This window comes from Neovison vison, chromosome 8, assembly GCF_020171115.1.
Source record: "Neovison vison isolate M4711 chromosome 8, ASM_NN_V1, whole genome shotgun sequence".
Classification (NCBI taxonomy): domain Eukaryota; kingdom Metazoa; phylum Chordata; class Mammalia; order Carnivora; family Mustelidae; genus Neogale; species Neogale vison.
This window is the reverse complement of record NC_058098.1, coordinates 16,849,307-16,877,129: the sequence shown is the minus strand read 5'-3', so window position 1 is coordinate 16,877,129 and position 27,823 is coordinate 16,849,307. Positions and strand designations below refer to the sequence as shown.

Genomic DNA, 27,823 nt, shown 5'->3' with positions numbered 1-27,823 from the left:
ATTAATGGGACTCTCCAATATGCAGGATTCTAATAAATAATTCTAGCTGGAAACCCAGCTAGCCCTGGGTTGTCATCGTCCCCATGCGTATATCCCTTTGACTCTAGTCCCCCCCAACCAAATGTCACTAGGTAAGATGCCATCCAACGCCCCTCTGGGATTTCGTGAAACTGTGAACCAGACGTCCTTGCACAAACATGTTGACACATCTGAGACTAAACACAGCAAAGACAGAGAACTTCAAGAGAGAGACTGGATGGGCACAAAGGAGCGGTATGGCTTCTAGGACTCTTTACCCTGGACCTTAAGTACTAACCGCTATGAGAAATCTCTCTTGATGCCTACGCAGGGCTGATGAGTGTATTTAAAATTACTTTTAAAGAATTAATAGCTTTGGGGTACTTTTCCCTATGAGTGAACAGTGTACTAATTTGCTCCGTGTTTTGGTGGTGTTCTTTTTTTAAGACAATTGCACAAGATTCTATCCAAAGCCCTCTAATTCTTCCACTTCAGTGGTCTGAATCCCACTAATAAACAATCAGGACTTCAGACTCCCTTAATGACGGAGAGAGATTCAAACGAAGACGTTTTGCCACTCTCTGCAAATTCCTGGAGGTGCTGCCTGTTGAACAGGCCAGCGAAATTACGAATTTATTCAGGACTGATTGCATTGAGTATGTAAGCATTTCTGAAGGATTAAAAAAGAGAGAGAGAGCCAGAGATGGTTGTAAGCTGACTGAATAGTGGGGACTGCAGGCTCCAAGCTCCCCGGTCTGGCATGGAGGGAGGCTGAGTGAGGAGGAGGGAACAGACTTACTGCATGGATGCGCAAGGACCCGGATCTCGTCCACCGCGATGTACCCCGGATGACCCTTCAGAGAGACGGATTCAAATATCACCTGTAACACACAGGGCGGGAGTCAGTTTCACAGAAGTGGTTGTAGGCATCACAGGAAGCTGCCCAGCCCCCAAATCCTCTGTGTTTCAGCTTCCCACCACAACCTCCCAGAGAGGTCTTCTATTAGCCTTGTACGCTACGCTGGCAATGGACTTGGATTTTCAAAACAAAGTTAAAAAAAAAAAAAAAAAGAAAGGCACAATCTAATGCCCAGCAAAACAAGAGTCAGCCACATGGAACATTTTTTAATGGATTTCAGAAATAACGCTTGAATGCAGAAAAACAACCCAAACATGGCCTGAAACCCCGATCTGCACCTTTTTCATTGTTGTTTCAAGTGTAGCACAGAGGAGACTTCCTTCCTAATACCCCAAATTTCTTATGATGTGTGACAGAGGCGCTTATCTTGGAAGCTACCATAGCTGAGGAGGGTTTACCCTGATTTGATTCTACAACCCCCAGGAATATAGTCCGTCTGAATTTCTTTAATTTTAATTCTAATACAGTTAACATTCAGGGTTATAGTAGTTTCAGATGTACAACCTAGTGATTCAACACTTCCACACCACACACAGTGCTCCTCACAGCAAGGTCACTCCTCGACCCCCCGCCCCTATTTGTCTTGTGTCCCCCTAACCCCCCCTCTCGGCGCTGGTCCCATTCCCTCCTACCCCCAACAGTTTGTTCTCTGTAGTTAAGAGTCTATTTCTTGGTTTGTCTCTCTCTCCCATCTGAATTTCTTAATAACACCTCTTGAAGATAAGCCCCAGGCGCAAATGTTGGTATCCAGGAATCCAAAGGCAACAAGTCCTTTGAATTCTCCATTCTGACTCTCACCCAAGCAGTGTAATTCAGTATAGCTTTTAAAACTCAGTGAACAGCTTTCCTTGCCACCCAGTGTCTAACTTTGCCTAGGAGATGTGACTACCTATATAGACACCTTGACCTCCCTAATCCCGTGGTCTTTATCTCCCAACCAGCTTCAGCCACATCCACATCCTTATCCACTCCAGAAACCAGAAGTTTTATCCACGAGTATTCTGACACAGCCTCCTGCCCCTCACTCTTTTTAAACCTGCTCCCGCTGCTCATGTCGTACCCTGGATCTCGTGTTTCCCAGAGTCTATGTGATGGCCTAGACCTCCTGTATTCTCAGCAAGCCCAGGGTGGCCCTGCCATGTTGGCTAACCATTCCCATTGATCTCAAAGCCCCAATTCTTTCACCACCTCATTCCATTGACAAGTCTATTGCAAACCTGCCTTCTCTACTTCCATGCCTCACACAAATACTCCGCTTCAACATTACCCACCCAGTCCCAGCAGACACCCACAGCACGTCTTCAACAGGTAAAGGGACAGGAGATGGGCTGAGTTCTAACTTCTTGCCCATCAGTCAGAGGTTGGAGGACCTCGGATTACCAAACACCAACCATTGCCTCCTCTCCTCAAGGCATGCCCATGCTCGACCCTTCCCACCTCTGCTGCATGTTCCAGCTTCTTGGTCCTTCCTGGTTCTGTCTCTTTACCTGGGTCTCTGAACTCTTTTATCCCTGATTTTGGCACCTGTAAATGCTGGGGCTTTTCTTATTCTTTAAAAGCTACCCTTGGGTGGCAGGTTCTGCTCTGGCACAGTCTAGCTGTGTTTCTCAACGGTTTTATCTACACTCACTCTCAACACTCCCTTACTTCCCATTGCAAAACTCCCCATCCCACCCTCACCCCCGCCCCAACCACTATCATCTGGACTTTGTCCCCAACACTTCCCCCAGAACTGCTTTCATGGCAAATACCAATAACTTCCTAGTTGCTAAATCCAACAGATAGTTTTCAATCCTTATCTTAAGAAGGAAGACAGTGTTGTGGTTGGGCTGTGGATCAGAATGCCTGGGTTCTGGTCCTGGCTACACCACTCACTACCATGTGACTCTGGGCAAGTTATTTACTGCTCTGTGCCTCAGTTTCCTCATCTGTAATTACAGTGCCCACTTCCTTAAATAATTTTTCAGATTAGAGTTAATACCTATTTGGAACAACAAATGGCACATGGTAGATCCTCAATGTTTGCTAATAATTATTATTAATACTTGACCATTTTCTTATAATTATCAATGTTTGTAGCTTCTCCCTTTCTGGATCACTCTTGTTTAGGCTCAAATGACACTTCACTCTCATGGTTTTTCTCACAGATCTGGGGCTATACTACCATAGGTTTCTTAGTAAGCACTTGTCCTCCTAAATTTACCCCTCAAATGTGAGGTTCCTCTATTCATGTTTTTACTGAGCACACACTTCCTCCAATGACTGGCAATCCCCAAGTCCAGCACTACTCCATAATTTTCACTGAACAGTAGTCTCACCCAGCTAAGAGATCTGCATTTCATGCAGACATTATACACAGATGCCTCAAACACAATCTGTATGCAACAGATCTAAACAGCATCCCTATCAAATTGTCTCCCCTACAGCCCCATTGTCCTTCATGGGCCCCAGTGGGTTACCCTATGACCTGTCCAGTCATTGAAGACTGCGATTTGGGCATCTACTGGGGCTTCTCCTTCTGCCTTGCTTCTCATTTTCTTTTTGCTTCTTAGTATTTCTAAATCTGGCCATGTCTTTCCATTTTTGCTATTAAGTCGAACCATATGAAGCAACTATTTTGTAAGTCAAAGCCAGTTCAATTCCAGTCCAACAGCTCTGGTTCAAATCTCCATTGCTCTTCATCTCTAACCTTGTCAGCCTATACAATGGACCCTTCTCTCTCCTATCTTTCACTCCTCACTTCAAGCCTGTGGACAGAATGTAAGACGGATGATGAGACCAAGAGGAATACCTTCAAATGGAAACTTTTTGTGGCCCATGTGGTCACTCCAGGTTAATGGATTAAGAGGCCACTGTTCTCAGTGGGGCCCAGAACTCAAACAGCTATAATGAGAGAGCAGGGACCTGGTAGAGAGGGTGATGATGATGGTTGCCAAGAGGCAACATACTTGGGTGGTAAGATCTGTCATTAAGGCCACACATGGCTGCCTGAGGATTGTGTAAAATTACTTGGGAATGACAGTTACACCAAACATACAGCAACCGACTCTAGTATGACAACCACCCTGGAAGACGGGTTTACTAAGGTAACAGGGTCCTTCAGAGACACAGAAACAAAAATGTGTAGGGAGTGGGGGAAAGTCAGCAGAAATAAAGGATAAATAAAGGATAAATGCTATAGCCTGCAAAGAAGTAACTCAACCAAAGACCTTACTATAAAAAAATTAAGTATCTACTTACATTTTCAATAACTGAAAGAAAAACAAAAGCAAAGGCCATAGGGGAAAAAATAAAATAGAACACAGAAAACACATTTAAAAACAAGAAAGCATTCAAACTGTAATAAAAAATGACAAAAGAAAAAACATTTCTGTTGTGACAATAAATATAAATGGGTTAAAATAGAGAAAAGGTCTCAGACTGTCTAAATAAACAAAATCTAATTGTACACTACAAGATAAACAAAATGATCCAGTTAATTTAAAAGTAACAAGTTGAACAAATGTATAATGGAAAAATGCAAATCAACAGAAAATAGTTGTTGTAAAAATAATGTAAAAGTGTCAAAGTATAATTTAAACTGGAAAAAAAAACATTAAATGAATTAAAATGTCATTCTTAAATGCATGAGTTAATAGATTTAAAAAGAGAAAATGAAGAGGAATAAAAACAAAATTTGAAAACTTTAACTCGTGTCTTAGACTCGGGCCAAATAGAAAAAAAGAATTATAAGTATGTGCTTATATCTTATGAATATATGAATAATAAGATGACATAAATAATAATGAATATGAATAAAAATGCCTTTACTAAACACATATTATTTAATTCAAATGTCAGATTATAGGTTAAAGATTAACTTCAAAAAGTCTCTCAAAGAACAAACTGTATAGGTCTGGGTCTATGTATTTTCTACGTTTTCTAAGGCGAAAATTTAATGACAAAAGTTTAAAAAACAATTTCTTAAAATTGAAATGTATTTCTTAAATATGTAATGCCTTCCATAATAACTATGATTTCAAAGTATGTTTTGTATGTTAACAAAAGTCTGAAACAAAATTAAAAGCCAAATGGCAAGTTGAGAACAGTATTTGTAACATCTAGGTTGGCTAAAAGATAAATAACCTGTTTTGTGTCAAGAATTCTGGAGAATCAACAAAATAAATTCCCCAAAAGAAAAGTTGACAAGTGACTTCAACAGATAATTCACAAAAAGATAAAGTAGGAGTGATAACAATCTATGAATGTATCATGTAAATGATACCAGGAAGATTAAGGCAGATGAGTATTTTCTTTGTACCTTTCTAGGTTTTCCAAATTTTCTGCGAAAGAATGAGCTACCTTACATTTGCAAAAAAAATTAATTGCTTTACGGTGCATTACATTTTTGTATCTATCTTCATGCTGTATTACCACTATGGCACAATTAATTCCACTATAGCACATATCATCCTATCACACCATATTGTAATTACTTGTTCCCAAATCATTTCACTCCCTAAACTCTAAACCCACTGGGAACAGAAAGAGTGCCTTCATTCCTCATTTATAGAGACCTCCTCTGTACCCCAAACTGGAACACATGTTAGGGCTATAAAAGTGAATGAGACAATTAAAGGCCCTAACTGATGAACTTCACATTCTAGCAAATGGAAATGGAAATTAAATAAATATATAATATTAGACTCATTTTATAATTGGTGTTATGAAAGAAATAAATAGAATATTGTGATTAACTAAGGGGAAGAGGATCTACTCAGAGTGATCAGGAGAGACCTCTAGGAGCTGATACTTAAGATGAGACCAGAAGGACGAAAGTGACTCGTTAAGAAAAGTGTCGGGGTAAGGGCTAAGGCCATGAGGCAGGAAAGAGTTGGGGATGATCTGGGAGCCCAGGAATGAGACTGATGTGGCTGGGATACAGTGAGTAAGCTAGAGAGGCGCAAGGTGAGGCTGAGCATTAGCTGGGGTGGGGCGGGGGGGTGTCAGACGAAGTGGAGTCTTACAAGACATGGCAGGGAACCTGAATTTTCCTCTAAGTCACCAAAAGTTCTGAAGCTGGGATGTGACATAATCCAATCTGCATTCTACAAAGATCCTCCTGGCTGTGCTGCGGAAAGTGTAGTCATCCAATTGAAAGAATAAGGATGACTCTAATGAAGGTGGTGGTCAGCACAGACGTTAATGGCTGGAGAGGTATTTTGGAGGTAGAGATGAAATAATCGCTGTTGGAGCAAGAGCGGAGAAGTGAAGGAAAGAGAAGACTCGGTGATGACTCTTCAACTTGGGGCTTGAGCCTCTAGGTTGAGTCTGGTGTCCTTTACTGACATGGGAAGATGACATAATGAATGTGTGCGATGGGCACAGAGGCAGGACATCAGGTTTTCTTTTTGGCCATGCTAAGCTTGAGATACCAAGTAAACATCTTAATGGATATGTTGAGTGGGACCCTGGCTTTCTGCTTCTGGAGCTCACGGGTGATTTAGGACCAGAATTACAAATACAGTAGCTTTGGCATCTAAATGTCATTCCGAGCTGAAGAACTGGATGAGGTCACCATGGAAGGCAGAGCAGGTAGTTCAGAGAAGAGAGCTAGGGCCCAAGGTCAAGTGCTAAAAGCACAACAGAGGATTCTGTGTGGGGTGGTAGAGATTGAAGCATGATTTTAGGTAGAAAGAAATGAATCAAGGAAATAGGATAGCACGGAAGGGGGTGAGGAGATCAATGAAACAAGCTTCTAGAAGGAGGAGTGAACTGGGGTTAGGACTGCAGTGAGGGATTGGTATTGATCAGAAAGGACACCTCATCAACTGAGGCTGAACGATAATAAAAATAATAAAAGCTGAAATATAACCACAATAATAAAGGTTGGCAATATTTACCATTTATTTCACGGTCTTGATCCCGTCTCTCAAAAGTCCTAAAACATGGGGCCAGCTGTGTTACCAAAGCTCAAAGGCAGAGCCAGGGGTCGACTGGGAGCTGAGGGCCGGGTTCCCAGCTCATAGTGCACAGCCATACCCATTTCTGGGCTTCAGTGGAAAGCAGTCCAATTCTCATTTAACCAAAACACTTGGTCAAGCAGAATTCTATTTTTTTTTCCAGTTAATCAAAGGACAACTTAAACTCTGCTAACATTCGGATTGTTTCTCGCAATCATGACCCAGTGTCTAACCCGTATCGTAATTATTAACAAGGTTTCCATTAATGGACGCAAGGCTGGTCATGGGAGGATGGGTAAGAGGAAAACACATTTGTTCACTGTTCTCTCTCCCTTCCTCTGCAGAAATAACAATTCTAGAATGAGATAGGGAATCTTCCACTTATCAGAATTCCTCTTGAGTATGTGTGTGTGTGTGTGTGTGTGTGTGTGTGTGTGTGTGTGAAGCCTCAGGGTAGGTTAGACTTGGGTTTCTCAAACATGGGAGAAACATATTCCATAAGAAATAAGGGAAAGAATTGTAAAGGGTTTGCAATATACATGGTAAGATACTGATAAATATTACTATTATTGTTGCTCTTAGTCTGGGGAGAGGGATGGACAGTAAGAGGAGGAATCCCAGGGAATGATGCTAGGTCTGGGGAAAGGAAGAAGTTAATGGGCCACCCAACATAACCATCCAATCTAGTCGCCACCTCAAGCTTCCACTGAAATTCCTACACTCAACAGAGTCTTTGATAGGAGCCCCCATGGTCAGAAACTGGCCCAGGCCAGACTTCGGGTCCACATGGGGTTAAATGGAAATAAAGAGCCACATGTACTTGCAGGAACCAAGGGAGATGGGAAAGGTGATGGGAAGTAAGTACAGAAGCACAGAGAAAAAGACCATGGCAGCCCACGAATTCCTTGATGAACTCTCCAGACTCCTAAGATCCTAGAACTAGGGTCCACGGGACATTTCTACCACAGGGCAGGCTGGAGATACAGCTGAGAATACAGTACTTCCCGGGACAGAACTGGAGCAAGTCCTCCCCTTCACTGCCAGATCACTCACAGCAAAATGCTCACAAAGCACGCAGGAGCCAAGAGGGCCTTGTCTTGGGTTTGCCACTCCAGAACTAGATTTTTTTTTTTTTTTTTTTAAATAAAAATCATGCAAGCTGCCATGAGATAGAGCCCTCAATGCCTGGGGAGTGAGGCATCCACAACAGAGACACAAGAGTGGATATATGAGAAATAGGGCCAGAAGGGAAAGGAAAGGAAGAAGGCCTGCCTGGACTCACCTGCTGAGGCAGGCCCCCCAACACCGAACTCTCTCGACGAGGCTGGCACACAAGGCGGGTAGAGAATTGTAGAGGCTACTTGAGTGCTGGTTACAGGCAGCAGGGAGGGCAGGGAGGGCAGGGAAGGCAGAAGTAGCCCGTGCCAACACCCAGGGATACTCCAGGTCAGTATAAGGAGGTAAGGGCCCTGACAGGATGGGGAGGGGACAGAAGGCCTAGGCAGGGAAAGCTACCAGCTGTGCAGGACATTCTTCAATCCCAAGGCCACCACATGGACCTAGGATCAGCTACAAGTGCCCAGCCTGTAGAACCTTAGAGACCTCCTAGTGCTTGCATGGAGGGGCACAAACCTCTCCCCAGGCATGAGCATGAATGAAGTCAGGAATTAATTTCCCAAGAGAGGCTCAGAGATGAGTCACCCTCAACCTCTCCAAAAAGCAGCTTGTGTGCATGTCAGGGAAGGAACGGATAGGTCAGGACACGGTTTAGAGGAGTGGGTACTCTTTCCTCACTTTCTGTAGTCCTTGAGCAGGGAATCTGTACAGCCAAAGTCTGAAGGGCTGCAAACGTCTTCTCCAAAGAGAGAAAAATGTTGGCTCGCCAGCACCCCTCTTAGGAAGAGGACTATGTATTTCCATGGAGAGGGGTTGCTCAGGGTGAAATCAAGAGCGCCTCTCCCCTACCCTAGCCCCAGAGGGCCTGAATACAATGAGGAGAGCTCGCTGCTCAGCAGAGAGGGGAGGTGAAAGAGAGGAGATGGGGGGATGTGAAGGGTGGGAGAGTGGGCCCCCTCTGTGAGATGCACCCCCCTAAATTACACGGGAAGTCACTAAGCCTCCAGAGTGCTGGAAGCTAGTGCCCCATCTCTGAGAAAAGGACGGGACCTCAAGCCTAGTGGAATCCAAGCCTGGCAGGCCCTAGATTTCATGGATCTACATAGAAATTACAAGCACTAAATAAAGGGCAACTTCACCCAGGCAGGTGCTGGAACACGGAGTAAACAGGTGGCCGCAAACCAGTGAAAACTCCTCTTGTTTTTTTCCTAAATCTTGGGACAGAACAGTTCAGAATCATTAAAAACATAAAACAGACTTACTATCACCTGCATGAGGGCCCAGATCTAAAGCAGAGCTTAAGCGGTTTTAATAAGGCCCTGCTCTTCCGGGAGGAGGCAGGTGTGGAGGTATATGGTCAGGGGCGATTCATCCCCGGCCCTGCTGAGACCCTGGTGTCACAGAAACCCTAATAGGAGAGATGAAATTTCCCTGTTCATTATGGAACTAAAAGTCAATTTTGGAACTATGAAATAGGACTTTAATAAATGAATACATAAGCCATCAGGATCTGCGTCCCAGCACGGCTGAAAACTGAAACTGTGTTTAGTCCACAGAATCATACATACAAGACCAGAGTTCAGGGTCTGATGAATTTTCAAATCCGCTCTGCAAGCGTCTTTGACTCTCCTGACAGTCCCTTCTTCTGTCCCTTGGATGTATGCATGGGTAGTGACTCCTGGAGCATGCAGGTGCACCTGTGTGTGCCCCTCTGGGTGTGTGGCCACAGACTATGCACTAGTGGCTGTGTGTGTGTGTGTGTGTGTGTGTGTGTGTGACACAGAGAGAGAGAAGTTTCTGTCCTAAACTGTTACTTTTAGTACATTAGTGGCTTTCTCCCCACCAGCTCAGAGCAGAGGATACAATGTAATGGAATGATGTTGGAAGGGCCCAACAAGTTAGGAATCCAAAAATTCTCCCAGATGACGCTGCTCATACAGGGAATGATACAGAACTTACAGAGGACAGCTCAATCACGGTGGGGATTTCTTCACAGAAGACATCCTTCTCCCTTCCTCCATCTCCTGTTCCTCCCTCTGTTCCTCCTCCCTTTCGTCCAACAGTCGCTGAGGCCCGCCACCAGCCTGACACATTGGTTAATACACATGCTATCTCCTTCAGTCCGCAGAACTCTTCACCATACCTATTTCCTTCTCCATTTTACAAATGAGGGAACTGATTCAGAATGATGACAGAATACATCCAATTACACGGCTAGTGAGTGGAAGATTCTTATAATGTGCTTTTTTCCTCCCAAAAGCAGAAAACTGAGCTTGGTGCCAGAGGACCTAGGGAGGATTATGGGAACGTCCAGTCTACCGATGGCATGCCCTATTCTAGAACACAAGACATGTTGCTCTCTAACACAAGGAGTTACTACACAGGTCAATGAAAGGCAATAAGGTTACCACAGATCTGGGACAAAGGGGATGCCCAAGAGATGTCCTCTTTCCCCTCTGTATCCCTTCAAAGACCAGGGCCAACAATGACACTGTCCCTGTCCTGGATCACTTTTCTTGCTCATTACATGTGCACCTGTGTCCCTATCCTATAATCCTTTTGCATCAGGCCCTAGATAGGGGTTTTCTAACTGGAGCCCTATGGCTTCACTGGGGGTATCCATGGACTTACAGACACACCCACTTTATTTATACTCAGTTATATGGAGGGGGAGTCTTGGGTTTAGGCATCCGGGTTCTGGTCTCAGCTTTCCCAATGATTTGCTGTGTGCTCTTGGACCTCAGTACCTGTCTCTAGACCTGTTTTACTACTTATTTCAAGGTTCAGCAAACTATGGCCTGGAGGTCAAATCTGGCCCTCCTCTTGTTTTTATACATAAAGTTTTATTGGAACACAGCTGCATGCTTCCACTCGTTTACATGTTCTCTGTGGCTGCCTGCACAGTCCCCCTGTTGAACACAGTCCACAGATGCTAAACTGAAGGATGTCTCAGAAGTTCCCACCACTAATCTTGCCAGCCTCCGGTCCACTTTCTTGCCACAAAGCTCAGAAGAGACTCTAGAGAAATTTCCCCCAAATGCACGTCTGACTATGCCACCTCCTGACTTAAACCCTTTCAACAGTAGGCATGGCAATAACTGCAAAATAGGCAAAAAGGATTTATTGGGATGATGAGAATGTTCTAAAACTGGTCGATGGCGCTGATTGCACAACTTTGTAGATTTACTAAAAATCACCGGATTGCACACTTACATGGGTAAATTCTATGAAATGTACATAAATACATAAAGCGGTTTTTAAAAAAGAAAAGCTTTCAAGAGTCCCAGGCCAAGTGGGCCCGCAGCTGGGCTTCCCCTGGGTGCGCTCCGGGGACTGACTACAGCCTGTGCCGCGTGTGTTCTCCGTCCACACGGAGAGAAGGCGGCCAAGTGGGAGACGTGTTTAGAAGCCAGGGCAAGGAGGTGGCATTGCTGAGACATTTTTACTACAGTCATGAAAGTGCTGGTCCACAAGGAGTTGAACGGAAAACACTGATCTTTCCCAACAGTTTGAGGAGCGCTGCTCTCGGGGAGGGCTCACATTTCCTCTCCGTGGCCTGGCATTCAAAGCCAGCCACAACCTACTCACCTCAGCAAGCTTAGCCACCTGCGTACCTCCTTTGTGTCTCAGCCTTAAACAACCGGGAGCTTCCAAACTCTGCAGAAACTCTCTCCCTTGCTCCTCCTGCCCCTGGCATGCACCAGCCCTGACAAATCAAATGCCTTTTCCCTCCTTGTTCAATAATCACTTATTCATCCTTCAAGACTTAGCCTAGCTGCCACCTCTGCCTGGAAGCCTTCCTAAGTGCCTTCCCCCAAATACCCTCTTCCTCTGGGAGGGAATGGTGATCTTTTGACTAGTTATCCCAGCTCCCATTTTTCATCCATAAAACAGGAATAACAATAGTACTTCACTCATCAGGCTGTTGTAAGCAATTAGTTTGTAAAAGGCGTCAATGCCTCTGTTCCCCCAGCATCCTGTGGAGCTGGCTGTGTCCCATTGTACAGTAACTGGGTGTTTATTGAGGCTCTCCACTTCCTGAGCAGGATCTCCAGGGAGGCAAGGGCCATGCTGGACCATCTTTGCGCCCACAGGCCTGGCCAGGAGAGGCTCAGTAAACATGAGATGCATGGTGAGTAAGTAAATGAAGTCCTTTCTTGACTAACAAACTCTAGGTAGGGCAAGAGGTCTATAGATTTAGAATCACTTTAAAAAAAAAAAAATCAAACCAAAGAACACCATACCTGGTAGAAATGTGGCCAGAAGGTGCTGATGGCAAGCTCTGCCTTCACCCAGCCCTCGGTGACGACCCCAGACACGTTCCAGACAGGGTTTCCCTGGGGCCCGCCGTTCACCTTCACATAGACATTCAAGGCTCCCGGGCTGGACCTGTCGCGGCTGGAGAAGTAGTAATGGAAATCGATACAGTGGGTGTCATTCTCCTTCAGGGTCGGCAGGAGAAGGTGGGCCTTCTGGCCAGAGGCCCTCCCAGAGCTATTCACCATCATGAAGGAGCCTGGAGAGCCACAAAGGGGATGGAAAATAGAGACAAAGAAAGAAAGAAAGAAAATCCTTCTGATAATCAGGCATATCCATCAATGTGGGGGCCGGAAATCAAGTCACTCTACGAGGGCCCGACTGATCCTAAGGAAGCCACATCCCAATTACAGGAGAGAGGGGGAATTCTAAAACCTGCTCAACAGGGAGTTTAAAAATTAAGAGATCAGGGTGCCTGTCAGTTAAACATTCAACTCTTGATTTCAGCTCAGGTCATAATCTCAGGTTCCTAGGTTTGAGCTCCACATCTGGCTGCCGGCTAGGCATGGAGTTGGCTTGGGATTCTCTCTCTCTTCCTCTGCCCTTCTCCCACTCATGTTTTGTTTTTTTCTCTCTCTAAAATTTTAAAAAAAAATCTTAAATAAAATTAAAATTAAGGGATGGCAACATGTACTAGTATTTCTACAAAGTAGACAATCTATAAACATTTACAGAAGAAGCATTCTATCCAGCAGGTCCTAAAGGAAACATAGAACAAAACCCCAGGAATACAGCTAACTGCAGCCTCTAAGGGTAAAATGTGACATACACGCTCACGCGGGCTTGGGTTGTCTCAAAAGCAGGTCCTCTGTAATAAGAAGGTATCGTTCCAACACATTCCACAAGGACCCTTGCACTCAGGCTGAGGAGTAATTGCAAACTATCCATTAATTTTGCATTCAGCACAGGGCATGAGTTTATGTATCACAGGAGGACATATAAAAAGTAGAATATATTCAAGTAAGCAAGGAAGACTCTGACGAAATGTGAGAACCAGCTGGAAGATGGTCGGCCTGGAATGGACGGTAAGTAACACTTACTACGCACTTAAGGAGAACCAGTGTGACGCTAGGTGTCTTTTTAATATAGTATTTTCAGTTTAATCTTCAGAATGACCCTGGGAGGTAGAGGATTTTCATTTTCTTTAAAGACTGAATGGCTTGCCCTGGGCCACTCAGCCAGGAAGGGATGGAGGAACCCCATCAGCGTAAACTCAGCGTTTACACTATCACTCCACAGCAAACAAGACTACCGTTTTTCAAGCATTAAGTAGGCTGCCTGCCCACAGAAAGGAAGCGAGCATCGTTGGAGTTGCTTTGACAGATTCGACGGCTGTTTCTAGTTCGTCAACCTTCCCCGGATCCATGTCCTGGGCCTCCCAGAAGAGGCAGAGGGCGTGTCCCCATCCCTTGACGTTGGACGGCACTTGCTTTGGTCAACAGGATGTCAACAGGATGAACCGAGGCGAGGCGTGACGGGTGCACCCCCAGCTGGGCTTGCCCTCTGGCACTCCCACCACCTTTGATGAGGAGAACGTGCCCCCGTGAGCTGCTCCTTTCAGCTGGGGATCAAGGGGAGACAGGCATGGTGGAGAAGGGAGCTCAGCCAGTGCTGAAGGACCAGGCCATCCCCACCATAGAGCCCGGAGCACAGCCACGCAGTCAACACGCCCAACTCCAACACTCCAGTCCACCATCAACGCTCAGACCCATGAGTAGGAGAATAAAAGCTCACAGCTGTTTGCCATGGAGGCAGACCAGGGAAAGAAACCACAGGAGACCTATTTCCATTCAAAGGGCCTTCTAACAATGGCCTGGAGACACAGTGAGTTAGTTCCCTGCCGTGACAGGTGGCTCAGCAGAACCTGAACGATGGAAGAGACATCTAAGGAAATTCCACAGTCAACTGTGAGGGCCGAACTCTGTGACTTAGAGCCCTACAATGCTAGGAAACAAATTGCATCATAAAACACAGTAGATAAACTCAGGGGATCCAGGGATGAATATTACCACCTAGAATAACATTATTGCTTTGAAATCTTATTTTAACCACTAAAATCTTCCATTCGGAAGGAAACCTTAAGACTGCTTATCCTCAGTCGAGATGAGCCACTTCAGAAAGTAGCCTCATTTATTCACCCTAATACCCAGAAGACTAAAGCAGCCAGCTATGAAGAGCTGGGCAATCTGCTGCTCGCTGGGGTTCTAGAAGGTACCAGGCATCCATAGCCCATCCTCCCTGGGTTCTGAACGAATTTAAGGACAGACACGGGAGGGGGGTGCCTGGGTGGCTCAGTCAGTCATGCATCCGGCTCTTGATTTTGGTTCAGGTCGTGATCTCTCAGTTGTGGGATCGAGCCCTGAGTCAGGCTCCATGCTCAGTACGGAACCTGCTTCAGAGTCTCTCTCCCAGTGCCCCCCCGCCCCCGTGCCACTCTCTTTGTCTGTCTCTCTCTCAAAAAACATAAACAAATAATAAATAAAAACCTTAAAAAATATAGATACATGAGAGAGAGAGAGAGTTCAAAAACCCTCTATTTCATTATTCACAAAACTGGATTAGAGAAAGTATCTTGGATTTGAGGCCAAATTAGGCTTCCCGCCTTTTCTCTGCACCCACACACTCAGCATCAAAACAGTCATGGGCTCCCTCCTTCTGACTCCATCCAGATCCCCAGGGCCAGAGCTATCCTCCAGGGATGGCCACAGAGGACCCCTGAGGAGGCCCATCCCCAAAATGAGCCCACAAGAAGCAAGGGGACTAAGAGAAACAGGAACCTAGGCTCCCAGACTTTCACCATCCCACCTGTCAGAAAACTTTCCACCACCTAGGCTAAGAGCCACTGAAAGCGGCTCCCCCTCCACCCCTCCACATTTCCAAGAGAATCAAGTCTCCTTGTTCATGGCCTGGCAGAAACACACGGTAAGTGGAGAGATGCCCCTTGTCAGACATAGTATTTTAGAGACCATAACCTCCCCCATGAGGCAGCAAGGAAGGAACTACTGTTCGGGGAAAATAGTACAGAAAGAAGACTGAGCTAGCATCCATGCCTGTATCTGCTGCTTTATATTCCACAGGGTTCCAGGTTCCCCAGGAAGACATGAGAAATGTGACTGTCCCAGCTGCAGAGGTGTGGCACAGCTATGGGAAGAGAAGGCAGCCGGAGAAGCGAGCTGTGCCTGGCTCTCTCCACTCAGACTCCCATGGCGCCCCATGGACATTTCAGCTCCTGTCCTCCTGGCAGTCCACCCCGGGCTGCCTACACTCCGCAGCACAGTCGGGAGGGTGTCCCTCACACCAGCTCAGGCTCCTACTTCTTTTCATCCCAGCTCCAGTTTTGAGGCAAGCTTCCAGGGGAGGCAGAGCCACATAACCTAGAGCCACTCATAGATGCTTAGGGCTGCTCTCTGTCTTGCTGCTCCAGTGTTGGCTGAGGATGCTCCATCTCTCTGGAGACAAAGCTGGTAAGACACAGTGCATGGCCCTTCTTTTGGAGAAATTGCAGGTTGATGAACAGACGGGTCCTCTCTGCTGTTCGGGGCACATCGCTGATTACGTTCCGTGGCAGCCTCTTAGAGGTTGGTGGGGCCATGCCACTGGGTTCTAGCCAAGGGGGCCTGAGTAGGAAAGTGTGCCACTTCTAGGCTTGGTTCATAAAAGCTACCTCCCTCTCCTCACCCCGACCCCCATTCCTCCACCTTCCGTTATCTTGTCTCTCAAAGGATCGTCTTTGAACTGGCAGCATCAGCATCCCCTGGGAGTCGGGAAGAAATGCAGCATCTCAGGGCCCACTCCAGGTCTACTAAATCCAAATGTGCTTTTTTTTTTTTTCCTCCCCCAAGATCCCCAGGGATTTGTATGTGCACTAAGGTGTGAGAATCACTGTGCCATTGTCTTTCTCATGCACCAGCTAGCTGAAAGCCTAGGATTCCAAGAGAAATGGAACACAATCAAAGGAGCCTGGTTCCCTGAATGACCATGACCATGAGGACAGGCCACTCGCCCATTAGGAATGCTCATTTTGGCTTTAAGTAAACCAGGAATAAACTGTTACTGGGTTATTAAGCCACTGAAATTGTGACGTTGATTCCCGCAGCCAGCGTTATTGTTCTGGCACCCCCACAGAGCCCTTGCTTCCTCCTAGTCCCTTTACTTAAGGGGATAAGATGAAAAATGATAGTTACTAAGCAAAGCCGCAAGACGCTCCAAGGAGGGACATCGCTAAGAGCAGTGTCCTAGTGTAAAGAGAAGCAGAAAGAAAGAAGAAAAGGAAAACCACGCACTCTGAGCATGAACTCTTGAAAAAGCAAGAAATATCTTGGATCTTCATTAAGATCACCTGTCTTCAGTGGGCCAGCGCTAGGTGGGGTCAAGGTCACAATACCACTACGACCACCACCACCACCCTGGTCCTTCATGTCTATCTGGGTGACTTGATACGGATGTCATAGCCTTTAGACTAGACAGAAAGGTATGTGCTTTGGGGCACAGCTCAGAGAGAATAGGCAAGATCATTGGAAACATTAAAAAAAAAAAAAAAGGACAAAAATGATGACTGCCCAGCCCACCGCTCCCGTGCACATACCCACAAAGGAGGGCAGGGTGCAGGCCAGAAAGGTACAGCAGGACAGAGTCCTGCTCAGGAATGGCTTGGTGAAACCAGAAGAATGAGCAGTGCTACTCTGGAGTCCCAGCGACACAAGGTGACAGGGTGAAAAGTCAGCATCAGCAGGTGGCACCCCCAGCGGGAGGGTAGGGGTACTGCAGCCCTGGGGAAAGGACTTAGCAGCAGCCCTGCTGATGCTCTCCAAGAAGCAGTTTGTGGGAGTGGGCTTCCCAACGGGTCTAGAAAGGGCTCCTTCCTGACATGAAACATCCAATGCAACTGATCTCATCACTCAGGACAAGGGAGAGCCTTCTGAGAGCAGACAGAGGCCCAAAAGTCAAGCAGGTAGAGGCTCAGGGATACAAGATTTAGGTACTGGTTTGGTAACCTGTGACTCTTGTAACTAATTACCATAAGTGCAGAGGCTTAACAGAACTTTTAAAATTTATTCTTACATGATTCTGTAGGTCAGAAGCCTAAAATTAAGGTGTTGGTAGAGCTGTTTTCATTCTAGAGGCTTCAGAGGCTTCAGAAGATGGTCGATTTCCTTGTCCAGCTTTAGAGGCTGCCAACATGCCCTGGCTCCTGGCCCCTTCCTCCTTCTCGAAAGGACCATACTCCAACCTCAAGCTCCACTGTCAACTCTCTTGTCTCTGACTTTGGTCTTCCTGCCTCCCTCTCAGAAGGACTCCTACACACTGGAGAATCCAGAATGATCTCCCTGTTGCAATATCCTTAACTGAATCACTTCTGCAAATCCCTTTGCCCCATAAGGTAACATGCAGAGGTTCCAGGGACAAGGACATGGTCATCTTTGGAGGACCGTTACTCGGTCATCAGACACTCATATTAACATAAACACATATGGATTCCCAAGCCAGTGGACCAGAGGCACAAGGCCCAATCAAAGCGGCTGGTGGAGGCTGTCGACTGCAGGTAGCCTGGGAAAATCTGAGTGCTCGCCCATGAGTGTAGAAGATTCCTTGCACCATGAGATCTGCTCATCACCAAAGCCTTGGAAGTGGACATGAATGAAAATGAAAGGTGGGGTCCTATCATTTGGCTCTCAGTTTGGAGAAAAAAAATGAGAAAGTTTTAGGGTTCCAAGTAGGGGAGGTCCACCCTTCAGCAGTAGAAACTCCTCAGGGCTGCTGGCCACATGAACATCACAGTCACACACTGCTCCCCAGTGTGCATGGTTGACGTCTGCATGGTTAACCCCCCCCAAGTTAATCAGACTGATGACCCAGAGAAACTGTCCTGGTGGTCTGGTCACCCAGTATGTGAACTACCTCCCTGCATTTGGGGAACTCCCCTACTTTGAAGTAGGACCTCCCTTCTCCCACAAAAACAGAAGAGGCCAGATGCCCTCTTTCCCAGCCCGCTCGGTGGGTAATACTCAGGCACACATTCTGGGTTCCACAAAGCAGAAGCACCTGACTCCCATTTCTGAACTAGAAGCCCGTGAGTCACTGACCCAGGGTTCAGGGGCCCAGCCTGAGAGAACCCACTAAGGAGAGGGCAGCGGCAGAGACAAGGCCTCAAATCACAGCAGGCCAAACAGGATTGGCTTCATGCATTCGAAAGAACAGCTCTGGAGTAGAGCACAGACGGGATGACATCACAGAGAGAAGGGTGATGAACTTGACCCGGGGGGGGTGGGGTGGTCCCAGGCATGGGTGACACAGAACCAGGGTATGAAGAACGCACAGACAGCAGACGTCTCCAGCCAGCGAGCGCAGAATGAGGAGCCCCAGTGGTGGGATCTGGCCAGCTTGCCACCCGGCACAAACTCCAGCTCCCAGCAATCTTGCGCATGTGTTGCCGCATGTGTTGCTCCGAGTCCCCCAGGCACGTGCTCCGTGGCGGCTGAATTAACAATGTCAAGCCTGCAGTCCTCGAGGCACTTCCAGCCTAGAGCTCCCGAGGGCACTCATTTTCAGCTGTGGTTTCTCAGGGACAGGGCGGGTCCTTGCCAGCATCTATCTGCTGAGGTATACCCTCGGGGACATGCAACAGACCTGCTCTGGCCCCAAAGTCAGTAAGGTTCAAGAGACAGTTCCTTCTGCCAACTTACAAGGTCTGTTTTCCGCTCCTCCATCATGGGGCAGGCTCAGCTCATGCAGGGCCACTGCCCCTTGAACTCCACTGGGCATTGCCCTCTGAGACAAACTTTCTCCTCCGCTGTGGCCCTGTAGTCACCCCCTACAACAGGTCCCAGTCCTGTCTGCAGGACACAACTGAGTGTATACTAGGATATCCTAACGGCACATGGTCCAGTTTGCCTCTCTCCCAGCACCCCTTCCCCGGGAATATCCTCAGTTGGTTAGTGTACATCACTGGATGTGAAGAGATCCTAGAAGGTTTACAGCTTAAATCCCCACAGTAGGGTCTAGGTGAGCCTCTCCTCTTTCCCATCAGGATTCCTTTCCTGGATGTACGTCCGGTGGTAATCTGAGATAGATTTTCAAAGAGAGGGAACAGCATGTGCAAAGGCCCAGACACTGAAAGCCAGAACATTCAGCCATGCAAGCATAGTGTCTTTGGGGAGAGTGGGATCTATACTCCCCACTGCCCCAACATGCACCTTGTAGAGGTCTGGCCACATCCTCTGTAAAGGAAGGAAACCGGATCTCTGAGTGGAGCCCAGGCCTGCCGTTTGGAGATGGTTAAGGCGTGAGAGCCCTCATCTACCAGCAGCTCGGTGGGGCCCTCTTTGATCAACAGGTTGGCTTAATTAATATCATCCCGGGGCTGTCAGTTTCCTGGAGATCAAAAATAGGCCAGTCATTGCGCCAAGATCAGTCAGAAACAAAAAAGAGGAAGACTGTAAATATATTCTTTTCCCATCTCCTTTTCTTCCCCCCAAAATCCACTGACGTGATAAGGAACATAAAACAGCATTAGTATCCTCATAGTTATTATACATAGCACCAAAAATTGTGGAATTAAACCAGGAAGTACTCTCTGGCTAGCCATAAATTTTGCATTCTTTCCCTCCGTGCATAATAACGCCTTGATACGCGCCCCGTTATTGATGCGTCTGCAACACAGACCCCCTTTTTGGAGGGGAAGCGCTTCTCTGTGGCAGATGGCGGCTATTGTGTTTACACATGAGCACCTCAGGATTGCCTTTCCTCACGTCGGCAGTAAAAAGAAAGCCCTAATTGAGTTTTTAATGGCTTTGCACATTGTTCATTAAGATTACATGAGTGTGCTCAGGCGACTGGCAGCTGAGGGCCTGGAGCTCCAAGAGCTCAGAGCCATCCCTGCAGACAGGTGGCCCCGCCAGCTCCCAGCGCCAGCACCGACGCACAGGGAGCGGATGGCGGCAGGGACCCCGGCGCCGCCCCAAGCCAAGGCAGCTGGGATGGCACGGAGCGAGGGCTGGCACCACAGCCGGGAGAGCTGGCGGCTTTCAGTGCCGCTGCTGCGGTTTCTCAGCTGTGCCACTTGGAGCAAGCAAGTCAGTAAAACTCACTGGGCCTCAGTGTTCTCATCTAGAAAAATGGGACAATGAAAGCTCCACATCAAACTTTTAATTTTGTGACTGTTTTCAGTGACTCTTAAGTGAAAAACTGGACTTGACTCAGTCCAGGTTAGTAAGAAACGGCCAGGAGCAGAGGTCCATGGGCCCAGTGCCCTTGATGTTGAACATTACTCATGTTTATTGAGAACGCAGAATGGGCCAGGCACTGATGTATGTATCTCTGGGCACCCCGGTGAGGCGGCACCATGCTATCCCTGTTTTAAAGCCAGGAACACGGAGGACGAGGGGGGGTTTGCCTGCATAGTGGTCGTCCAGCCTCCCAAAGATGTCCATGTTCTGGCCTCCAGAACCAGTGAAAAATGAGACCTTAACATGGCAAAGGGGAATTAAGAGTTCAGGTTGCCAACCAGAGGACGCCAGGATGGGGGTGGATTACTCCAGACAAGAGAGACAGAAGAGGCAAGGTCAGGAAGGAACTGGAAGACACTCTGCCACTGGCACTGAAGATGAAGGGAGAGCCATGAGCCGAGAAATCCAGGAGGACCTCCAAGAACTTTCCAGAAAAGGCAAGAAAACAGATTGTTACCCTAGGGCCTCTGGGAATGAACACAGACCCACAGACACCTTCATTTTTGCCCAGCGCAAACCATTCAGGATCCCTGCCCTCCTGAACTATACAATAAAAAAATCTGTGTTACTTTTAGCCACTGAAGTTGTCAAGATTTGTTATAGCAACAACAGGAAACTAATACACAGCACACTTCCATGCTTCTGGGTTTCTGCTCAGGTAATGCTAATTCCTGAAATGCCCCTCAGCCCAGCCCAGCCAGGGTCCTTCATTAAACTACTTAAATGCCACTTACTATCACTGGCTTTCACTAAGGCCCAGAGATTACATATTCCCACGCTGCTGATCCTATCTATTCTGGACAAGGCTATGTTTAGCAGTCCAGAATGTTGACGTTTAGCTCTCTGGTCACAATATAAAGAGGAGGGGGCACGAAGAGTACCCCAAACCACAAGGCACTATAAAGTAAGAAAATGAACATAGAAAAGATGCACACTTCCACCAACAGTATCAGGAAAACTAACCATCACTAAAAGCCACTCATAAACACAACAGTTTAAAATAGCCAGAATAACAAATATTATCATTCAACGTTATCCATAGTATCAATGAAAGCACTCTAATTATCATGTGTCAAAAAAAAAAGGAAAGAAATTTCCTTCTTTTCTAATACACCAGAAAATGGGGAGGAGGGATTAATTACGGCTTAATGGATATAAAATATCTATTTAAAACAAGGAAAATACCTACTGAAGTTTCAAAGGAACTGAGCATTGTGAACATTTTGTCAGAGTCAATTTGTGTGAACAAGTAATAACCATTTCTGTAATCATTCATTCAGACCAATAAGTTGGGGTTTAAACATTTCATATGCAAATGTGTTAAAGGCACGTTTCCAAGAAACACTATCTGATAACCCATGGAGGTATGGATGAGGTCGTGTAAAAACGGAATTAAACCCAGGCAATTTGGTTTGAAGGTGCTGTTGGAAGGGGGTCTGTCCACAGGCATGTGTGCTCGGAGACCAGGCACCTGGGCTGCCTGTGCTCCTTCCCCATTCCTGAGAAAATGATGAAAGCAGAGGGGAAGAGGGAGGGAGAAAGAGTAGCACGGGAGGGAGAGGAGGCGGAAGGAAGGAAAGAAAAGAGAAAGCAGAGGAGTACACAGCCAGGAAGAGGGAGGGCAGCAGAGGGAGGTGGTACAGAAGGAGAAATAGAGATGAGGAGAAGAACACTGAGCAGGGAGAGAGGGGAGAAAGATGGCGACAAAGCAGAATACAGTGGACGCCCTGGGCCACCCCTTAATTACTTCTCATCCCCTCCACTCCCCAAACAAAAACAAAAGTCCTCCACCCAACGTTCCTCTTCTAGAACTTACTATGATGCAGTGATGAGAAAGGCCCCCACACAACCCTATGGGGCACCCCAGGACCTGGGCTACCCTCTTGACAACTCCACGGCTCGCCTCCCCCAGCATCCCAGCGTAGCTCAACATCCCGGCAGGAAAAATCAGTGTTATCACCAGGAAGACGATGCAATCCAACGCATGACCCAAGTAAGAACTCTGCAATACCCAGCATGAACAGCAGGTGAGACATAAGGCTTGTTCTAGTGGCTCTTTGATGTGGGAAATATCACACCTCTTCAGGCAAGGTCAAGACAGAATTGTGAACCTGTTTCAGGCACACCGAGCCTCTGGGAGCCTGGGAGCCAAGAATTCTCGCTCGGTTTCTTCACCTGCATCAGACGTGTGCAGCTAGCGAAGCCTGTGGTTCCCAAGTTGTACGGTCACAGAACTAGTCAGTGGCGGGCAAGCAGTCAGGACTGGCTTGGATTTTCTATCGAGGCTCCTTCGGGGGTGTGGGGTGTGAAAAGGAAAGACTCTTTACCTTGGGTCCTGCTTCTGGAGAAAGCCAGTGATTTTTCTGTCCCCCCAAGAGCTCCTTTCCATCCATATCATGCCCACTAGTTAATAACAGCCACAAACACACACTCTCACATGTTACTTATGTGCATTCAATTCTAATACCAGCCCTGTGCCTACCTGCTGTTCTCATCTTCCTCATACAAATGAAGAAACTGGGGCACAGAGAGATTAGGTAACTCTCCCAAAGCCACACAGCCAGTAGCAGAGCCGAGATGCAAACGCAGGAAATCCTGCTGTCCTTGGCTCTGGGCTCCTGCACGTGAGGGGGTTGGTGTTGGGGGGCTGGGCTCGGAGGCAAGGAGGGATCTCCAGCTCCCCGGGGTTAGCCGCCAGTGCCACAGGGAGCAGAGGGCAGGTAGGGAGAGGGGCAAAGAGTGGGAGGAAAGAACAGAAAGGAAATCAGTTGTCAGGCTGCTGCCATATTAAGAGTAAAGAGAACAACAGGGCTGCCTGTAACATTGTCAGACCCCAAATCGTTCCTGACAGTCATTGGGCTGAGTCCTTTGCTTCTGCAGCTCTAAATCTCTTAAATTGAAATGACATGGAACTAAAATATATATATATATATTTTTTTTAAATCTCCAAACTCTTCACACATCCATTGGCATGATAATATTTTGATTAGTTACATTTATGCTCCAATTACACTCACAGAATGTTCAACTGTGTCTTATATATAGCATGTTTGCCATGCTCCATGGAAAATACAGGATTATTACCCTCGTATATTTGCAATGGGAAAAGACACAAATGGAAGTGGAGGGGAGAGGGAAAAAAAAAAAAAAGGCGAAGCGAAGCGGAGAGATGACTAAGCCTGTTAAAATAGTGCTGTCTTGCCTTCACGTTACTAAATTGGGTCACTGCTATTATTTCCCAAGCTTTAAAATACCAGGGCTCGAAGAAGCATGCAGGATTCAAGCCTGCCTTCTCCTCACCTGCCACCTCCACCTCCCCTCCTAACGACGGGGTCTGACTCGGACAGCAACCTGATCACGCACCTGCGGAGAGGCAGTATCAACAGTGGGGGAAGGTTTGTGGTTTTCTGCTTTTTTTCTGGAGAGAGTGTCCATCTCTTTCTCAAGGAGGTCCTTAACCCTGTCCGTCATAAATAAATCTCTAAATAAAGGTTCCGAGCCCCTCTGAGCCCCGCAAAAGGCCTACCCTGGTGGTGCCAGGATAGACCTCTCACCGGGGACGCTGGCTAAAAGATGCCATCACGTTCTTTTGCTCTCCACTGGCTGACCACCTCGTGCTCGCCTGGGTCAGGGTATTACACTCTCTGATGCCACCATCAGGTGGGTCTCTCTGCCCCCGCAGAGACATGCTACAGGTAGTCTGTACCCCAACCCTACAGCACCCTCCCCTCCAATCCTCTCCCACTGGGGTCTTCTTTTCCATGCATTCTCCCTGCCACTGCCTCCCTAAGTCAGCTCGCTCGTACCTCTCTATGCCTCTGTTTCCCCCATCTGGATCCAAGCATGAAGACTATCCCCTCCCCACATTTCCTCCCACAGTCCACTGGAACCAAGCTGTCTATAAACCGAAGGAAATCAGTTCTAACCTCAGATGTTACTTACACATGCTTGATGTGCTGGACCCTTTCCAGAGAAACAGTCATCAGCATGATAGTCCTTGCCCCGGTGCCGGTTACAGACAAGTGAGCAGCCATGAGGAGGATGTGGGGGCTCTGGGATGCGGGCGTGGACATGGAGAGAGATCTAACCCAGACTTGATTTGGGGAGCGGTATAAAAAGAAAAACAACAACTTCCTAGAACAGTGTCACAGTGTAGAGTTCAGACTCTACACTGAGGCCTTGGTAATTCGGGAGCCAGGCAGGTAGAGATGGAGAGGCAAAAAAGTTCCCTGCAGTTGAAACAGCCCATTTCAAAGCCAAGAAGACTAAGACCATCTGTAACCCATAGAGATCCGAGAACAAAACGTGGCTACAGAGCAAGCACCTTACAGACCACCTCTCGAGTCTCCCTCCCTTGTTTTATAGACAAAGAACTTGATCTCCAGAGAGGTTCCCAATGACATGCCCAAAGCCACACAGCCAACAGGTGGCAGCGCCAAGACTCAGAGATTGGTGCATCTGACTCCAAGGTCAGGGCTATTTCCTTCTGAAACAGTGTTTCTCACATTGCAGCACCCATCAGAAATCACCCAGAAAGCTTCCTGAAGGATCACTGGATTCCACCCCCAGAAGCCTGGGGTGGGGCCAAGAATTTGCACTTTTAACAGGTTTCTGAGAGAAACTGAGGCAGCTGATCCGTGGGCCACACTTGGAGAATCATTGGTCTAACTGGGTCTCTACTGGCCAGCCCTCGGGGGGCCAAGGTCTGTAAACTGGGGCCAGCTGATAAAGCAGTGTCGCCCCACTCTCCCTCTGGGGCCATGGAGCAGGCAGTAATGCTAATCTGCCGGAAGGGGTTCCCTCTGACCCTGGACCACACACTGCTCCCCAATCTCAAGAGTAGGAGGGCTCCAGCCACTGACCATCAACCATGAGGCTCTCTGCTGCCACCCCACCTCAGCAAGGCTTCTCCTCTGAAACCCCCCTTCAATCACTGCCAATTACCACGAATATCATTAACCACTTACCGACTCCCCCAAATGTACTAGGGTCTGCATAGAAAATGGCACAATAATTATTCCTCCTCTTCCACCACCCTCTAAGGAGATACAAGAACTTGACAGCTGTTAACCAATTAATCCTGACAGCATTTTTTTTTAATGTAAAGGTATTTCTTTCACCTACGACAGGAAAAGTGATTTCCTTTTCTGAGGTGAGAGTGAGGGCCAAGAAAGGCCAAGTCACACAGCCAATATCACTACGGTCATTTCCTGCCTCTTTTTTTCTGCAGGGACAGTGGAATACTGGAAAACGCAGACTCTGGGTCCAGACTGCCTCAGCATACCCCAGCTCTCCCAGCTACCAGCTGTGTGACCCCAGGAAAGTTACTTAACCTCTCTGAGCTATAAAATGAGACAGAGAATGGTGGGGAATGATGGTACCAGCCTTGGAGGTTTGTTACGAGAACTTGATATGTTTGTGGAAGAGCCCAGCACGTCGTGAGATCTATGCAAACATTAGCAGTCAAGGTCAGCATGGGTGGCAGCACCTAAGCCCTCCTGTAGATCTCTGACTACAGTGGAGGGCGAGACAGGTGGCCCTACAAACTGGCAAGATCAGGGAGGTCCCAGGGTCACTCTCTCCACATGGATGACTCCAGGAGGCACCAGGAAGCCAGAGCTCTTGGCAGTTTACCCCAAGGAGCATCCCCCTTTGCCAGTGGTTCTCCAAACCTGGTCCCCAAACCAGCAAAGCGGCACCACCTGGGAACCTGACAGAAAAGCCAATATCTCAGGTCCCACCCCAGATGTCCTGGGGCAGAAGTTCCAGAGTGGAACCCAGTCAGGGAGGAGACGGAGCCCGGGATGCCAATGCACGCTCAAGTCTGAGAAGTACTTTCTTTGCAAACGGGTTTCCAGGGATTCAGCCTATTTGGGGAGACATGTGCCAGCTTCTGTGTCCTGGATGTTCCCGATATTCCCCACAAAAGGACGGGCATCCGGTGGAGTCACAACACCATACCACAGGTCCAGACATGTGCCAGCTTCTGTGTCCTGGATGTTCCCGACATTCCCCACAAAAGGACGGGCATCCGGGGGAGTCACAACACTGTACCACAGGTCCAGAGCCCAGGCTCTGGACCGCAGCCCTCAACCATCTCACACGCACCTGCCTTTCCATCCCCACTTCTGGGAAGACCTGTGAGCACCGGCCCCCTCCGTAGACCAGCCTGGAAGAGGCACTCACTGCCCTGAGAGGGGACGTAGCTTCCTCTGCGGGTCACAAGGCAGAGAAAACTCTGTCCCGTGCAAATAGACATATAGTCTCTCAGTTCCACTTGCAAACTTGAAGCCGTCCACATGTCCCCATTGTTGTCAAATGGCCATCTTCAGATCACATCCCAGAAGCCCCGACAGTCTTCGATGCCTTCATCCTAACTGCTCACTCTCCACTCACCCTTCCCTTCTCAGCCTCTTCCCAACTCTGTCAGCTGCAGGTCTGATTTCCTACTTCTGCCGTCCCTGTTTCCTAGCACCAGCTCCAGGCTCCGTGCCAGGGCTGTAGTAACTAAGTACTGCAAAGTGCCACCAACAGAGTGGCTCCCACAGTAGAAATTTCTAGTCTCACTGTCCCAAACGCTGCAGTCTGAGCCCAATGTGCTGGCAGGTGGTGCTCCCCATCTTCTGAGGACGGTGAGGAGGAACCCACGCCGTGGCCCTCCCCCGGCTTCTGGTGCCTTGCCGGCCATCTTCTCAATCTCCGTCTTCAGGTTCACCGGGCATTCTCCCTCTAAGTGCATCTGACTCCCCATTTCCTCTTCCTAAAGACACCAGCCAGACAAGATTAGGGGCCCACTTACATCTGCAATGGCCCCATTTCCAAATCAGGTCACATTCTGAGGTACTGGGGGGTTAGAACATCCAATGGGCGAAGGTGGACAGGCAGATACAACTTAGCCTAGAACAGCCTTACTGGGCTCAGGACCCAAAGAGGAGCCTCAGACTGTCACCTAGGAGGATTTCTGTAGAAATAATAAAACATTAAACTTGGAGATGTGCTTTTGTATTGTTTTTCATTATAAAGTGATATCAGGAAGGGGGGGAGGGAAACAGGCAAGTAGAACCAAGTGTAAAAATTATCCACTACAGAAAGACAACTACAGGAGCCCCTGAGGTATATCTTTATAGTCAAACTTCCTGGCATGAGGTTAGTTGCTTTCTGCAGAACAGCAGCATCTAATTGGGCTTGGGACTTCACTTGGTAAACTCTTCCTGAAGGAAAGTCTTAATGAGGGACTGCGGTTTATAGGGAGCTTGTCTGCCCCAAAGCTGCACCTGCAAGGCCGC

At 47.6% G+C, this 27,823-nt stretch overlaps 1 protein-coding gene across 4 annotated transcripts in view; it reads right to left on the bottom strand.

Annotated features, from left to right (window-relative positions):
* PTPRT (protein tyrosine phosphatase receptor type T) overlaps positions 1 to 27,823 on the bottom strand; it is an 804,817-nt gene that overhangs the window by 713,897 nt on the left and 63,097 nt on the right. For 3 of the 4 annotated variants that reach the window (XM_044263018.1, XM_044263019.1, XM_044263017.1), the window contains exons 2-3: positions 12,240 to 12,511; positions 818 to 899 (exon numbers count right to left, since the gene is read on the bottom strand). In XM_044263018.1, coding sequence (XP_044118953.1) covers positions 818 to 899; positions 12,240 to 12,511 — 354 coding nt within the window. Of the gene's footprint in view, positions 1 to 817; positions 900 to 12,239; positions 12,646 to 27,823 lie in introns of those variants that run through there. The other variant, XM_044263016.1, reaches the window with a different exon arrangement.